This window comes from Suillus plorans, assembly GCF_016647745.1.
Source record: "Suillus plorans strain S12 chromosome Unknown HD556scaffold_2, whole genome shotgun sequence".
NCBI classification, from domain to species: Eukaryota; Fungi; Basidiomycota; class Agaricomycetes; order Boletales; family Suillaceae; genus Suillus; species Suillus plorans.
The window spans coordinates 1,113,004-1,129,137 of record NW_024537386.1 but is presented as its reverse complement, the minus strand read 5'-3'; the positions used below and the strand labels follow the sequence as shown (position 1 = coordinate 1,129,137).

At 44.3% G+C, this 16,134-nt stretch overlaps 4 protein-coding genes across 4 annotated transcripts; 1 reads left to right on the top strand and 3 right to left on the bottom strand.

The window, feature by feature from the left end:
- Window positions 1–71: 71 nt before the first annotated feature.
- Window positions 72–468, bottom strand: HD556DRAFT_1436630 (uncharacterized protein; the record flags this gene model as incomplete). The annotated part of the gene is made up of 2 exons (XM_041305591.1): window positions 72–184; window positions 231–468. The coding sequence occupies 2 exons, from the start codon at window positions 466–468 to the stop codon at window positions 72–74; spliced, it is 351 nt and encodes a 116-aa protein (XP_041167158.1).
- Window positions 469–1,921: 1,453 nt separating this feature from the next.
- HD556DRAFT_1303095 (uncharacterized protein) lies at window positions 1,922–2,874 on the bottom strand (the record flags this gene model as incomplete). Its single annotated transcript, XM_041299580.1, has 4 exons — window positions 1,922–2,257; window positions 2,332–2,396; window positions 2,454–2,596; window positions 2,795–2,874. The coding sequence occupies 4 exons, from the start codon at window positions 2,872–2,874 to the stop codon at window positions 1,922–1,924; spliced, it is 624 nt and encodes a 207-aa protein (XP_041167157.1).
- Window positions 2,875–3,800: 926 nt separating this feature from the next.
- Window positions 3,801–4,880, bottom strand: HD556DRAFT_1303094 (uncharacterized protein; the record flags this gene model as incomplete). The annotated part of the gene is made up of 5 exons (XM_041299579.1): window positions 3,801–4,012; window positions 4,062–4,121; window positions 4,180–4,388; window positions 4,443–4,531; window positions 4,698–4,880. 5 exons carry the CDS (start codon window positions 4,878–4,880, stop codon window positions 3,801–3,803), a joined length of 753 nt encoding a protein of 250 aa, XP_041167156.1.
- Window positions 4,881–9,919: 5,039 nt separating this feature from the next.
- On the top strand, window positions 9,920–15,570 carry HD556DRAFT_1303093 (uncharacterized protein; the record flags this gene model as incomplete). Its single annotated transcript, XM_041299578.1, has 25 exons — window positions 9,920–10,015; window positions 10,065–10,148; window positions 10,205–10,764; window positions 10,849–10,910; window positions 10,952–11,022; window positions 11,079–11,234; window positions 11,285–11,424; window positions 11,451–11,476; window positions 11,530–11,591; window positions 11,643–11,664; window positions 12,009–12,045; window positions 12,538–12,557; window positions 12,618–12,737; window positions 12,832–12,962; window positions 13,011–13,073; window positions 13,226–13,312; window positions 13,795–13,805; window positions 13,864–13,986; window positions 14,043–14,222; window positions 14,327–14,532; window positions 14,578–14,602; window positions 14,656–14,704; window positions 14,765–14,886; window positions 15,094–15,367; window positions 15,421–15,570. The coding sequence occupies 25 exons, from the start codon at window positions 9,920–9,922 to the stop codon at window positions 15,568–15,570; spliced, it is 2,877 nt and encodes a 958-aa protein (XP_041167155.1).
- Window positions 15,571–16,134: the final 564 nt, after the last annotated feature.

Sequence of the window (16,134 nt, the reverse complement as noted above, 5' to 3'; positions counted from 1 at the left end):
ATATGATGATTAATAAATAAATAAGAATGAATCACTAAATAGTAATGACCATACCGACAACACTTCACTACTCAAAATTCAAAGTCATCAAAGTCATCAGTCACATCATCACAGTCCTCGTCATAGAAACACAATTCATCTGGTCGAGGTGGTGGAATAAATCCACTGGAAGAAGACAAGACACCTGTTAAGGCATTAGCAATGGAAGAAAACATGACTAAGGACCCCACTAGTGTTGTCAGAGAAGTCGAATTCACGGGCATTTTGAATGGCCACTGTATAGAGTTCGATTTCAGCTTGGGTGCGGCGCATCTTGGCCCATAAGATAAGCACCTCCAAGCCAATGTTACGCTGGTCGATGTGGTTGCTGTTAACAGTAAGAAACCGTGTCATCAGCCCTGCCTGACATGCTTGTTCTGTATCAAATGCATCGCAGAATGCTTCTTGAATGTCAATGGTGACCCACATGTTCAACAGGGGCAATGAATGTCCGATGCACTTCCGAGAGACAGTGAGAACAGCAGAGAATATTCTAAAAAATACTAACATTCAAAATGACAGATTTGTGTTTGACTTCATGCGTAGTGGCGAATTCGTGTATTGAGGAGGCAGTTCCGTCCAAAAAAGAGCAATTTTCAAGCAAAGGTTCAGCATCCCGCAGGGGGTAGGTGTTTCGTCTCTTTAACCATGCTTCGCATTTCCTTTGCGTAGCTGCTGAGCAGTTCAAGGTTCTGTGGTCTATGGAACGACTTGAGGTCACCGAGGAAGATCTGACGTCTCACTTCACTGGACATGCAGAATGATGGACTGTTTCATAGCAATAGTGTTTAGGCTACTAATTCATACACCAAGGTTGAAGAAGCTCACACATCCAGTGTTGCTGCAAGTGTTTGAGGGCCTGGCTATACAAAGACACCTCCATCTGTCCTCATTTCCTCCTCTTCTCCATGAGAAGATGCTCTACAATAACATGTCTCTTGTTCTTGAATCCGCTATCACAGCAAATAATCTGGTGTTGTCGCAAAGTTGACTCCTGCTTTGCTTCTGCAATGCGCTCCCCGACGATTTCCCAAAGATCATCAGGGTAGACTCGATCTTTGAGCAAAAATGATAGAAATTTTAATTCTGTCTGAAGCTGTGTTGAAAGACTTTAGGATGTGCAAACAGACATGAATTCATGTACAAGCCTTGTCAGTGGCTACAAGTTCTATGTAGGCATCAAGCAATTCAATGCCTAGTGAGTTCAATATTCGGATAATGTTTATACGAGAAGCTGAATCGTCGAACAGCTGCAAAGGTGAAACACAGATTGACATCACGGGTGTCTTAATGACTGTACTTTCGTGTTCACATTCTAATATTACATGTGGAGATGGTGTCTATTTGTAGTGGCGATTGAACCAGTGAGAAACTTCAATGGCCATCAAATGTGATCCACACAGGAGTTTCCTACTATAGGAGCCAATAGAAGGATGATTGAAAGTTGACTGGCCATCAAAATGTAATACGAGGCAGAAGCTTCCTAGTATAGCGACCCACGAAGGATGGTTGAAAGTTGACTGGCCATCAAAACGTGATATGAGGCAGGAGCCTCCTAGCATAGCGACCCACGAAGGATGGTTGAAAGTTGACTGGCCATCAAAACGTAATATGAGGCAGGAGCCTCCTAGCATAGCGACCCACAAAGGATAGTTTAAAGTTGACAGGCCATCAAAAAAGGATCTGGCGCATGAATTCCTAGCATAGTTACTCATAGAAGATAAATATTTACTGGAAGTCTTATAGAGCCCAAAAGCCGTGCCATCGCCATGCAGACAATATAGTGGACTTTATGGGAGCAGCTAGGTCACCACGACATTTCAGCAATTTGGAGAGAAACGGTTAGTTAGAGTTGTGTACTGTTGGGAAGATTTAGCTTGACTCATCTGAATTTCATATTAAGCCAGGCATATGTCTGTGAAGGGTCTGAAACCGCAGCTGCGGAGTTGTCAGACACGGGAGGCTCTACCCGCTGAGCTTGGTAAGAATAGTATTTCACTGTATAAGGAGACAGTAAAAAACCCGTCGCCCGTCTCTTGAACTTGAGTGAAGCTAGCACATCTATGCGAAGAAGTTGTGTTTTGAACAGTTCTGTTGCGTCAGTGAGCCTGTGCTTTCCACGGTCCTTTATCGTCCAGGAAGACATTCTGTAAGGAAAGAATATGACATCAGGCTTTCGTGTCGATGCCTGGTCCTGGTGGGCTTGGAGTGCATCATTCTGATGTTAGATCATGTTGAGATCGTGTGTAAGTAGCACGCATACCATGTCTTTAAGACAAACATAGCACTCACCCCAAATATAATTGCAAAGAGCACTGACATGCGCTTGATACCCCATACAGCACTCAGACGTGCACCTTGTATGACAGGTCTTAATTTAACGCGCAACTGCAACATGAGAAAAAAACTGGTACCTAGATCAAAATGTCCTCCAAATGCCATCACTGAGTGCAAGGATTCTGATAGGAAGGTGTAGAAATCGTATTCAAATAGAGCCAAAAGAACGGAGGTGGATGTAGGTTGATTCAAAAACTCAGTGAGCAGAACCCAAGACAAACTGGGATATCAACCAGGAGGAAGAGGAAGTCAGCTATTGTACGGAACAGTAGTAGAGAGGTTACATGAGAAGCTGTTCAACTAGAGGCCATGCAGGAGGTTCCTTTTGAGATAAATGGCAAGAGCGAAGGTGAGGATGAGCATTAAGTTTTAATCAGTTTTAAATGATTATATTATATATTCAGTGTTGCATACTTACTCATCAATTTCATTTCCAAGGGCCTGGAACATGCTATCATAGGAAGTTTCCAGCACCATGCGTCCGAAAACAACGTGCATCTTCATTCCTTCATTCCATTGCCTTCGATGACGAGCTCAAAGTCGTTCAGACTCATGCTCTCTCCAGACACCCTTTCTTTTATACCCACCACCTCTCCCTTTTAATACTGTGTTTCACAGACGAAATATTAGCTTTTATCGCGAGCATGTTTTTGTAGTGCAATTAAATTTATCATTAAAACAATAGCGAGTGCCACACTTCCTCCATTTCAAGTCTAACACGATCAAATTCACAATCAGTTGTCCTGCCCATCCAGTGGTTCCAGCTGCTAGTGCCCCTCCTTGAGCTATGCTCGGTTGAACCCAACCACCTTAAGATTGTGTTGACAAACAGTAGCTTCAACACAGATGAAGCTGGAAAAACAGCACTTCAAGCAAGGGACCTGAATTAGCATCGGTGCTATGCTGATTTCAGCTTGTATGGGTTTGTCATTTCTCGTTATTTAGCTGATCAACAGCAGCGGATTGTGAAAGTTTCAAGAAATCATTTGAACCTGGGGGATCTGAACTCTTAACTCTCCAGAAAAAAAACCCGCGCCCTCACAACAATTCATTTCCTTTGGACATCAAATACGCAGGTCAGCATGACAATGACCGTGCATAGGTGAAAACTAACGTTTTGAGCAGGTGTTGTTTTAGAACAAACTCAGCATTTTCAGGAAGATATCATGTTGATTCAGTATCCCAAGGAACACTTTTTTCTTTGTCTTCTTCCTGTATGCTGCTGTAACCCAATATTTTGATGAATGATGTTTGGGCCCAGCGTGGTATCAACACGTTCCTGGGCTCTGATGTTGAGATCTGCCCTTCGAGCTCATTATGATCCTTGCAGATAACAAAAAAAAAGTGAGTCATTTCATGCATGTTTAAAATTAATTCTGATTGTTGTTTGTTTTAGCCCATGTTACTGGGCAATAAATCTATAATTATCTTCTTTGTTGCTTTTGCACGCCTCCAGAACAAATATGGTGGTTCATCACTGGCCTTGCTCCAACTTGCATGCATTTTTTGCAGCGTTTAAATAGAACACGGAACTCTCTCGCACCAATCCTGTCGCCAACAGGTGAGTCGAGTTCGTTCAACAACTCCATCTGCTCTCTGAAGGTCCACTCTAGTTGAATAGGAGGGGCTCGCTGTTCTGCATCGCATATCAATGAAATTGTTGTTTTGCAGCAACAAATCCATACCTCTTCGCGGGTACCAGAAGGCAGCCAAAGGTGCCAGTCGGGAGTACATGTCTATTTTTACTAGGCGATGATCAGTGTGAGATTTTCTTGCACATGAAGAACACTAAATAACACTGACCTTGGTATCCACATCGATCAGAGGCACATCTCACAATCCAAAAAGTGTTGTTTGTGGTCTTATTCCACCAAGGGTACACTGCTACCTCTATGTATGCCCCTCTCCCACCGCCATTGGCACATACACAGCATGGATATCGAAAATCATATTTTTTGCAGTGCTTCTCAAGGTTGGATGGCAGAATTTTCCTTCCCTCACGATCGGCAGGCCTACATTTTTTATTTATTAAAATGACATCGCTTAGGACCAGAGTAACATCTCACCAACACCATTCAATCATCGATTCTGAAGCACTGTCATAGTGCAACAGGGCGAAGTGGCAAGTTTTCGCTTCCATGATCAATTTTGCCAACTTTTGAGCCATTTCATGATAGGCAGGTGGGGTGGTTATGATAGAGGAAGGTGAGGATGGTGGTTCCATTGTGCAGAATGGTGCAGAAGGATCTGAAGTCTCTCTCCTACCTCAATGAAACAGTGGCTTCTACTTAAATCCTAGTGCCTGATGCAGCTTTTCTTACCGTCATAATTGCGCCAGGGCCCGGCATAGCCTGACGCCAGAGGTTTTTTGCCCGTGGGAACCTGATGCTGAAATTGGTTGACCCCATTGGCCAATGCTTGGCGCCAACTTGACGGTTTGTTGTGTCACCAGTATTGTTGAGTTCTTTCATTGACCTTCTACCAGTAGTGCTAGGGACAATCATCGTGTATCATCAGTATTCCCGTCCTTTCAGCCCTCATCGCTTCTCATGGACTCACCATCAGGACCAACCCCTTTCCTATGCACTTGTACTCGGGAATTCACACAGGAGAGTGCCTACACTAGGCACCAGCGCTCCTGCTTGAAAGGCAAGAAAAGGTTGTTCTCCACTTTATCTAAAGCAAAAGAACTCATCAGCTCTGTAAAACGGTCCCGGGCAGATAGCAGTGGCAGATATACTTCAAATACACTATTAGACCACCCGCGAGTACCATCGTCATCTTATGATCAGGCTAATGGGACATTGACGGTAGAAACTTCTATTGTTCATTCAACTCTGTTAGCTACGCACCCCGGCGAGGAAGCATTGTGTGATCCTTCATCGCACAGTCCACCTGCTTCTACATCTGGTCCATCTACGCAAACAGACGAGGGATTATCGCTAGTGCAGCGAAGGGGCCGATGTACTGGCATTCCTATGCCACTGCACTATAGGCAGTATGATGACATGCTTCCGCAGCCTCCTCTGAGTGTTCCTTTCAGTCTTACTGACCAACATCCAGAGTCAAATGTACCTGAGGATTCTATCAATGTGTCTACCGGGGCTCGTATGTCACTCCCGGCTCCTCCTTTCCGCACAGCAAGGAATATTTTCGGCCTTGTACACCAATTCTTCTCATCGACTCCCCCATCTCATGACCCAGAAGAGGTTGTAACCCTGCAAGACATTAGTTTTATCCCAGCTAGCACTCCAGCATAACCACTTATCCCTCCCAAGCCTCCCAAACCTCATGATATCTCATTTTATCCATACCCCAACCAATCCTCATTTGAGCTCGGCCATTGGTACTGGAATGGCAGTGTACAAAAATCACATCAGAGCTTTAAGGAGCTGATTGACATAGTTGGATGTCTGTATTTTGATCCTGACAATGTGCGAAATACACACTGGGATAAGATCAACTCGCAATTAGGTGCGAGTGTCAATGACGAAGGAGAGGAATGGGAGGATGAAGACGTAGGTTGGTGTAAAACGCAAGTGACAATTGAAGTTCCATTTTCTCGAACTACATCTCAGCCAGGCACTCGACCTTATGTCGCCGCAGATCTTTATCATCGACATCTGGTTTTTGTTATTCGCAAAAAGCTCTTGAATGCTCAGGACAATGAACTCTTCCATTACGAGCCTTACCAGCTGCGATGGAACCCGCCCCATCTTCAACACAAAGTCAACATTCAAGGAGAACTATACACGTCACTGGCCTTCATGGACGTGCACCACAAAATTCAGCAGTCTCCTGGAGAGCCAGAATGCAATTTACCTCGCATCGTTGTCACACTTATGTTCTGGTCAGACGCTACACACCTTACGACATTCGGTAACACAAAGCTATGGCCGGTATACATGTATTTTGGGAATGAATCAAAGTACCGCTGGTGTCAACCATCTTGCAATCTGGCGAATCATGTCACATACTTTCAAAAGGTATGATGGTCATTCAATCATCCTCCTCTACATTACAGTTGATGTCTGGCAGCTTCCAGACTCATTCAAAAATTTTACGAGTACTTACACCCAAGGCAAGGGAGTTGGTTGTGAATGTGCAACTCATTGTCACTGTGAATTATTCCAAACTCAGTGGAGGGTTTTACTTGATCCCGAGTTTTTAGAGGCATATGAACATGGGATTGTGATCAACTGTTGTGATGGCATCAAATGGCGATTCTATCTGCGAATATTTACCTATTCTGCTGACTATCCTGAGAAGTAAGTTGTTAATTGTTATCTGGAAGATATCGCAACTCACAAAAGCCAGAGTTCTTGTCGCGACCATTTGGCAGCTGGGAGGTTGTCCTTGCCCGTGATGTCTAGTACCAATGGGGTGGCTTCACAATCTAGGAATGAGTTGTGACAGGCAACAGTGTACGACTCTTGCACGCTCCGAGGCCTCAAGGAGTCAACTTGTTTTGACAGCACGCGACTTGATCTACCAGAAGAATTATGGTGTTGACAGTACTTCAGTCAAGTCGCATCTCAAACCTAATTCCTGGGTACCGACCTCTGTGAGTATGATCATTAACTTATTTTCTCGCTTTACAAACTCTTCATTAGAACGCGTTTTCCGACTGCCTCGGTCCCTTAGGATTCAACATGTTCATTGCACGTGTTGTCGACCTTCTGCATGAGGTTGAGCTTGGGGTCTGGCGTATGCTTCTAGTTCACTTATTGAGAATTCTTTGTGCCCTGAACAAGGACCTGATTCATGAGCTTGACAGGAGGTCTGCCAAGCATTTATGATGACAACGACTTGTCGGGCTAACAACCAGTTAACTTTGACAGGTACAGGCAGGTCCCCCCATTCGGACAAGCGACCATTAGGCGTTTTTCCGCCAACACTTCTGAAATGTCGAACATGGCTGCATGCAATTTTGAAGATCTCCTACAAGTGTGATTTCAGAATAATTTATGTAGGGCTTCGTGGACTAACTCTGTTTAAGTGTTCAATTCCAGTCTTCGATGGCCTTCTCCCCGACGAGCACAACAAGATTGTTTTGGACCTCTTGTTCATAATGGCACACTGGCACAGACTTGCAAAACTCCGTATGCATTCTGACCTAACATTAGAGATACTCGACTGACAAACTACTGATCTCGGCGAACAATTTCGCCAGTTCAAGACTAAAGTGTGCCCTGCTTACCACACCCAAGAGCTCAATCGCGAAGTTGATGCACGATCTTGCTGTCAGGCAAAAGAAGCAGCTAAACAGGGAGAGAAAGGCAAGATGAATAATGTTGTTTGAGGGACTACGGCTCGAAAGCCTAGGACAGGTGCTAATGGTCAAGGCAAGCAAACTGCAAGATCGGAACGGTCGCAGGACGTACCTCCTGTAAAGCAGCCACATAGAAAGAAGTCATTCAACCTTCAAACTTACAAATTTCATGCACTTGGGGATTACGTGGCCTCCATACATCGCTTTGGAACAACAGATTCCTATAGCACTGAACCAGTGAGTCATAGTCAGCTGCCATCTCTACCTCAATCCAATTTTCATTAGGGAGAATTGGAGCATTGCACACCAAAAGGCAGATACCGTCGTACTGATCGAAGGGCTGTTGTGCCCCAGCTGACTCAGATCGAGTGTCACCAAACACATTTACGGCGCATCAAGCAATGGAACCAATTACAAACCTCTTGTGTAGAATCGGACAAATCAACAAGCGATCCCCATGTACACCATCACATCGGCAAAAGTGAGAAAGTTTACAATGAATTCAGTCACTACCTCCGCAGCCACGCAAAAGATCCTGTTATGCAGGTAATATGCATTTTACCTCATCAATGCCATTCTGAGATTTGACTCAGGACTTCTTGCCTAGCCTGAAAGACCATATTTTGGATCGTCTCGAACCAAGGGAGCAATCAGCTAATCTCACCCAAAGACGTGATTCAATTCTCTTCAAGCGGAATCGAATCTACCACCACAACCTTGTAAGGTTTAACTACATGATGTATGATGTTCGCAGGGCTCAAGACATCGTAAATCTGAGGACCCCTCACTGTAACATCATGCTCCTTAAGCATCATGATAATTGCAACAATGATGGCCACGATGGCGACTATCGTTATGCTAAAGTCCTTGGAATACACCATGTCAATATTATTCGTGTAGGAAATGTGTACGAATCCCGCCGGTTCGAGTTTCTCTTTGTTCACTGGTATGAATCAGTACAATGTCATGCTTGGAGCACACACACTTTAGGCCGTGTTCGCTTCATCCCTCTGGAGAATCCTAATGCATTCGGATTTGTAGACCCAAGAATAGTGCTCAGGGCATGTCACATCATACCCGCTTTCTCCCAGGGTCGGCGCAACCCCAGCAAATGCGGAATTTCACTTATCGCGGGGGACCATCAAGACTGGCGCGAGTACTACGTTAACAGGTGAGTTTTCATGCTTATTTAAATATCTACTGATACAAAATGTAATAAGCTTTGTGGATCATCATGCCCTCATGCGCTTCCATTATGGCCTTGGAGTAGGGCACGTGTACTCTCATGAGGTGAGGATGGAATGTTCTTCCTTGACCCAACAGGCAATTCGCACTATCCCACATATGACACAACAACCGAATGACGAGAGTTTGGAAAGGGAAGAAACCACCAACTGGAAATCTCCTGCCGACAATGAGGATGAAGAGGATGAAGAGAACAACCATGTTGGCATCGAGGAGCTGAATTTCTTCGACCAGGAATGCAATGGAAGCACAGAGTCTCTCATTGAGGCGCTAGATGACATGTTTACAAGACATGTGTTCGATTATGAAAACTAGTGTCGTATCCAGTCCCCCAGCTGTTGGCGCTGGCGTATTTTCATTGATGATTTCTACTAATCGCTCGTGTACAAGGACCTACAATTGTGGTTGTTTCTGCCAGATAATTCAGTCATTTCCGTCTGGCCATCACCACCTGGCGCATCTCTTGTTCTGGCTGTGGCCACTGGTCATCATAATCGCTAATCTCTGGGCATCCCTAATTCATCGCTATCCTGGTTGCCAATCTCTGGCCATCGCAAGTTAGCGCTTCTCTATTTAATATTGACTTGTCTCGCCAGTGTCTCCACCTCTAACTTTCCCCCCCTCATTACTCTTTCAAAAATAAGATGCAATGTGAGTTCAAACAGGATCAAAACGATCTTAGACTGAGACCGAAAATAGCCTATTCCTCTCCAACTTACCTATACTTTCTGGACAAGAATAAAGTCCTGAGGATTCTCCAGCTACCAGTATGTATAATACTCTGCACCGTATATATCAATTGCTGATGCTTTTCATTCAGAGTGATCCAGTTCGATACCAGCTATCAAATACTTCTTTCTCTAACTTATGATTGCAGCACCCATTTGTCGGATTCACTGAGCACTTTCGTCTGATAGGATATCTTGTGAACGCCAACCAGGAGGTCTCGCCCCTCTACTTGAGTTTCATTCAAAATTATCTATTTCATCTTATCGTATCGGTTTGTAGCATGCAGAGCATGCATCGATGAACTCAGAACACAGCATTCTGGATATTGTAGGCATCCTGGCTGTTCCAAGCCACAATAAAATAATGTTTTCTGAAGTATATGAAAAGAAGAAGGTGAGATCTTGATTGTGATGGAATTTTGTCATTAAAAGGATGACCATAGACCGGTGACGGTGATTTTCTGCAGTTGATTGACAGCAAGATTTGTCGCCCAAATGTGTTAGGCTTGACTAGCGTTGTGTGGCCCGTGAGCATTACTTCCTGTACACAGTGTGGCTGAGGGATGATTCTTCCCATCCATAGCTTAGCATGTTGAACGATGACGATTCCATCCACTTCCATGTGGCACCATTCCCAGATGGATTCTCACCCTGTGGTTCTCTCAGCACTATTGAAGCTGCACCTCTGCATGACTTCATGCTTCGTGCCCCTCGCGCTGCCATCGAGGTTACACCTCTTGTATATCAGTTCCTGCCTCCTGCCACTCTCACTCGCATCGAGGCTGAGCCTTTTGAACATTCAATCTCTCTCCCTCCTGCTGATGGTGAGGGTGGATCTACTTTTTTTCCACCTGGCCCTTCATCAAACGGGCAAAGTTGGTCCACCAATTTTGATTTTGGTTTCAATTTCCCAACTGTCACTGGGTCTGAAGGGTACCTGGACAATTCAATGTTCGATGATTACCAAATGGCTTCTGATGCGTTGGTTGGATACCGCGAACCCATCCCCATCACTCCAATGATTGTGCTCCATAAACAGCTCATCTGGAAAGGTGTAGATGCACCGCTCCATCCCGACTACCGATCAGCCATCACCGAGGCACTGAAACACACTCCCTGGAACTGCCCAATATTTTTGACGAAGTGTCTCTATCTGGGAAACCTTTGGGTCGGATTACAGAACCCTTGGAACTTTCCTGAATAACAATACAGACGGCTCATCACCAGCTGCTTTTTAACAGTGATAGCTCTCAGTGGAACAACAATGGATGAATTACATGACCAACTATGTGAGTACCTTCATTTGATTCTATGAGCCACTATCTAACAGCATGGCTAGTGACAGTGGTAACAGGCAAGATGGAATTTGAATCCATTGGATGGGATATGCTTCGCCTCACTGTATGCTTTCTCGTGCTTTACCTTTACCTTTACTCACCTCTAAGTGTTATGACCAGTTCTTGAATCACATTGTGAACAGAACTTCAGATATGCGCAAAGTCGTCTGGGGATGCATTCATACACCAACGGGATTTTCAGAAAATCAGAACCAGGCCAAGCAGGCAAGAGTTGATTACTTTTTTGTGCTTCTCGACTTGGACAATCGGGAACTTGTGAGAAGCTAGATTGATATGATCTGATTTAATGACTTACCATGACTTAGGTACAACAAGGCATAATGGAAGCAACACAACTTCATATGTTTCAGGAACTTGTATGGATAGCGCTATTGCAACCCACAATCGGCTTGGCCCAGAACAGAAATGAGAATGGGAGAATTGCAGATCTATTCCCTGAAGAAGTGTGAAATGACAATGTTATTGCAAAAGGCGTAGTGGGGACTCTAATGACCATTGTACGTGTTTTTCTTTGTTGCTTATACCAATCATGATTGCATTGCCGAATTAGATATACCACACATTTCATATCTGGCGCTCACCGAAGACCCAGGGTCACAGACTGGATCTCATGTATGACATCTTCATGGGTAGTCTAATCAGGATGTATGCTGACCTGGACAGCTTTCCCCAGTTCAAGGAGGCAGTGAGAAAAATACCTTTCTTGCCGTCAGTGTCCCTTTGCATGATTCTTGATCTCGGTGCTCATACATATCCACATTCAGTGGTGAGAATGTCTTTCCTATTGAAACCAAGACCCTAAGCCCGAGAACTTGCATAAATGAGACGGCACCGCAATATGAAGATCTTGAGCCTATCACTGAAATGATCCACGATCTCACTAGTCTTCCAAACGCAGAATTCACATCCATATTTTCGCAAAGAGCCAATCTGCAGGCACATGATTCATGCTTCGGCAACCTACTTTGATTGAGAATCTGTTCCATGCTATATTTTGTATTGTCATTTGAAATGTTGATGTACTACCAGCGATGAACTCAGGAATGACACGATCATTAAGGATTAGGTGTGTGCTAATATGATGTACTGTGGAGTGATAAGGTACTGCTGCAGACCTTTCAGCGCACAATTTGGTATGGGACTCAAGACTCAAGAATGTACCCAGCTTCAGGGCCAGACACAGCCTAGGGCTGACCTTTCTTAATGTCGACAATCTACATTCTCCCAAGTTGTTGCCTCAATCTGTGCCTACAATTGCACTCCATGCATAAAGCCCCCTTCGGCAGGCCGTATACCTAACCGACCACTTACTTGCCACTCCTGATGCTCACTCAGCCACAATATCCTTTGAAAGGTTACTGAAATGTCTCACTTTGCAGCGGATGCTTGAGGCAGATGCGTTAGAGCAAGAATCTAACATGCATATGTGACTTGAAAAATACTTTCTTGTTTTACGGTCGGGAGGTTTTATTCAAGTAAGTTGGGGACTCACTACATCTTCTGTGCAATGACTGGTTGTTGCAGCATTTGTATGACAGTATCTCATGGATTCAAATAGTTTATCCCTGTCGCTAGCACGTGAGTCTTGAAACGATTGCTATTATCAATCAATGATTTGTCATGCTCACCGTGTTATAGTTGGAATAGGCACGGTGACTGGCTGTGCTGCTCACCCCCTCATGCACAGGGATGACTATGCAGAAGTCGAACAACGAGCTTATGAGCTGAGAGCAGACCAGACCAGACCAGACCAGACTGGTACGAACATGTGTAGGCAGGAGTTGGGAAGTGCTCTGCATAAAGGCCAGAAAACCTTGCTCACTGAAAGCATGTAGGTGGGATTTCAATTTAGAGTTCAACGACTCACTTGATGCGGGCAGACACAAGTGTCTATCATTGTTTGGTTGGCGTCTGATCGTCAACATCTCAATTTGGAATTATCGGTCATTCAGCGCTACTAAACTACTTTGGGCAATCTTAAAGGTAAGCCCCTTTATGTCAATCTATTGGCAATAACACCATAGTCATTAGATGTCTCGTGCAATACACACAGCATGCATGGGACCGCTACCTGTAAGAGATCGAAAAGTCTTAGTGAGCATCATTTGTGATCAGTGGCAAGTATGGAGCTAAGTTTTGTTAGATGTAAGTTGACATATGGATGGATTCTGTTGGTCCGTTTTTACTCTCCTTAGCAACAACTTATCGCCCAAATTACCCAATGGCCCCATCAATTTTAACCTCAGACTGTCGTTGTGCCGCGCTCGCGCCATCTGGCAGCCATCAAGGACAGCTTCGTCCGCTCCATAAATAAAGTAAAATCACTGCTTTGGGTCAGTATCGTCATTTTTATCAGAACAATTACTCAAAAACACCCTTTCAGCTGTAGCTGAGAGGATGAACGCACAAGCCTTGGCACTGTACAATACCATTCCCGTCCCCATCTGTAGCATATTATTCCACTTGCCACTGCTTCTTTCTACTACTAGCAAACCCTGACTACCATAGTGTCCGTTATAGCGGCCAGCTTACAATAGTACCACACCATCACATATTACTAGTAGTAGTACATCACCAGTATTCACGTGATAATCGGGTGGTCTTTTGTCAAAAAACTACATACATACAATATAAACATACTGCAGTTCGTCCTGCGGTGACATACTGCCATATCTTCATTCCATCATTCATCATCCAGCCAGGGACATATCGAGTCCTGCATGATTGCTAATAATATCATCGTATCCGAGTCAGGGTCTAATGGTTCCTAGCCGGCCTATTATCATATCAGCATTGTGTCTTATCGTGTGAACAGCTACCACGTTGGTAAGTCGAACCATCATGATGGCCACGATGGTACATTTTATTTCGAGCCCCACTACAGCTGCGTACTCAAGCTGCCATGCAAGATCCCAACTGAGGGAACTGATCCGCAGACCAAGCTGCTCAGTCGCAGCATACCTATCTGGCCGACGCAGCTTCGGCAGTACACCAAAATAACATTGCTGTGAGTGTGCGTTAATAGTACTAAGGCAGACATTGAGTACTGACAATGCTCAACAGTGAATCTTTGAGTCGCGATTACAATGTGCAGAAGATACAGATCGACTTCGCTTGGTTCATTGCCTTGATTTTTGATAAAGTCGATTTAACCGCCGGCATCGTGACAGACGTGAAGTACGTGGGCATTGGGAATAATTTATTCATCCGTCAGGAGCGGTATACCACTACAATGCGAGAAGTGTGAGTATCCTCTATTATTTCAAGTTGCTTGCTCACTCAATAGCGACAAAGAAAACTTACACCGGAATGAACATGAGGGATTGTTCGGATGAACAGCTCCATAGGCTCGAATCTTGGATTGAGGTGTCAAGAACTAAACTGAACAGAAAACAGTGGTTGTTAGTCATCGAGCCGACCCTAGCGAGAGGAAAAGAAATCTATCCATATTGCTATGTGGTGCCCGAGAATCGCATTATCACCTGGATCGAACCTGTGGATGGCTATCTCCTCTTCCAAGAATGTATGATGGTATGGAACTGGAACCACAAAAGTAGGTTGCATTTTATGTGTATTACTGTTAAATCTCATTATATAGGACTCGAACTTGAGGCCCAATACTGGTGAGTGATATCATGACAGAAACAAACTAGAAGATTTCTCACTGTTGGACTAGGAAACATGTCGAATATTTCCTGCATGGGATCGAAATATGTCTTTCAGAAGTAAGACATTTGTGACTTCAATTGAATTGGTATCGCATAGGTGAGTTCTTTTGCATCCAGGTGCCTGATCAAAATGAGCTGAAAGACAACAGAGGCCTTAGCCTTAGAACAATCTACTGCGGGCTCGATATTCTGGACTTTGGAGCAAATGAAAGAAATGGCTGGGGAGCTAGCCACTGCAGGTATGCACCCTGACTTCAATTTACGTCCTCGAGCTGATGGCTGAAGGACAGAAGAACTTTCATGACCTGATGGGGTCATGGAGGAGCCAGGTGTCGCAATATGTGGTATGTGAGTCTTGTAAAAACAGGTGATTTTGAACTCATCTCACTATGTACCAGCAGGTAAATTGTTGCACATACTTCGTACATGTCCCTTTCTCATATCAGACGTCGATTGAGAAACAAAATAGGACACCACGAATACTTGAACCACCATGGCCAACCCGAAGCTCGCTTGATGCGAACACATTCACTGGGTGAGAGGCGCAGAGATCTGGACAAATCTCCCTTCATGGCCAGCGTCACAGTTGCTATGCTCTGGATCCCAATAATGGTGCTTGAACGACTCCGAAAAATTTATGTTGATGATCTTGTCAATGGGATGGACATGAGGGGCTTCATAGACAATTTCAGTGCACAAGCTAAGTCTCAAACTACGGTTGTAAGTGCTATGTCATAGACCCAGATGAGAACACTTACCACTTAGGCTGCTAGGCAAGTGTCATCATGGCAGTCAATGCCAGCATCCTTGCCATCCCAGGTTTAGGTTCAACGCTTGCTACAAAGACGCTATGTTCCATCTCTTTTGTTCTCAGCGTCCACTGCATTATTGCATGCATGGTGGCACAACAATTTGGCCACTGAATGCGATCCCTTGACTTTCCGGTTCGATCATCTTCTTATTTCTGTAGTCTGGATTTAACATTAGTAATTGAATAGGTGTATTACTTGCAAGGGAAGATGTCTAATTTTGTGATCCTTGCAAGCATACCAAGTCTCTTATATCTGACGAGGTAACCAAACATTCAATTGCAGTTACTTGTGTTACTCACAGCAGCAGTGTGGCTTTTTCCATCCTTGGATTTCTCACAGGAGTTTTCGCACTTGAGTATGAATTACCCTTGTCCACGAAGATAGGATGTGGGCTTGCCCTTATTATTGGGATAGGCCTCACAATTCCATTAGCGATCACTGTGTTTGGTCCTGGGCTGATTCATTAATGAGAACCTGAGTCTTTCCTGATAATTGGATATGGATGGACAATGCAGATTCTTGTTTTTTAAAGATAACTATGTATCCGAGAACACTTGAATCTAATTGGCTCTCTGATCAGCAATGTGTTTGTAAGTATTACCCCAAATACTAATACTGTCACAGTACACATAGTAGTAATCGGTCACGGTGGCTCTTGAGCATCTTCGTGCATTC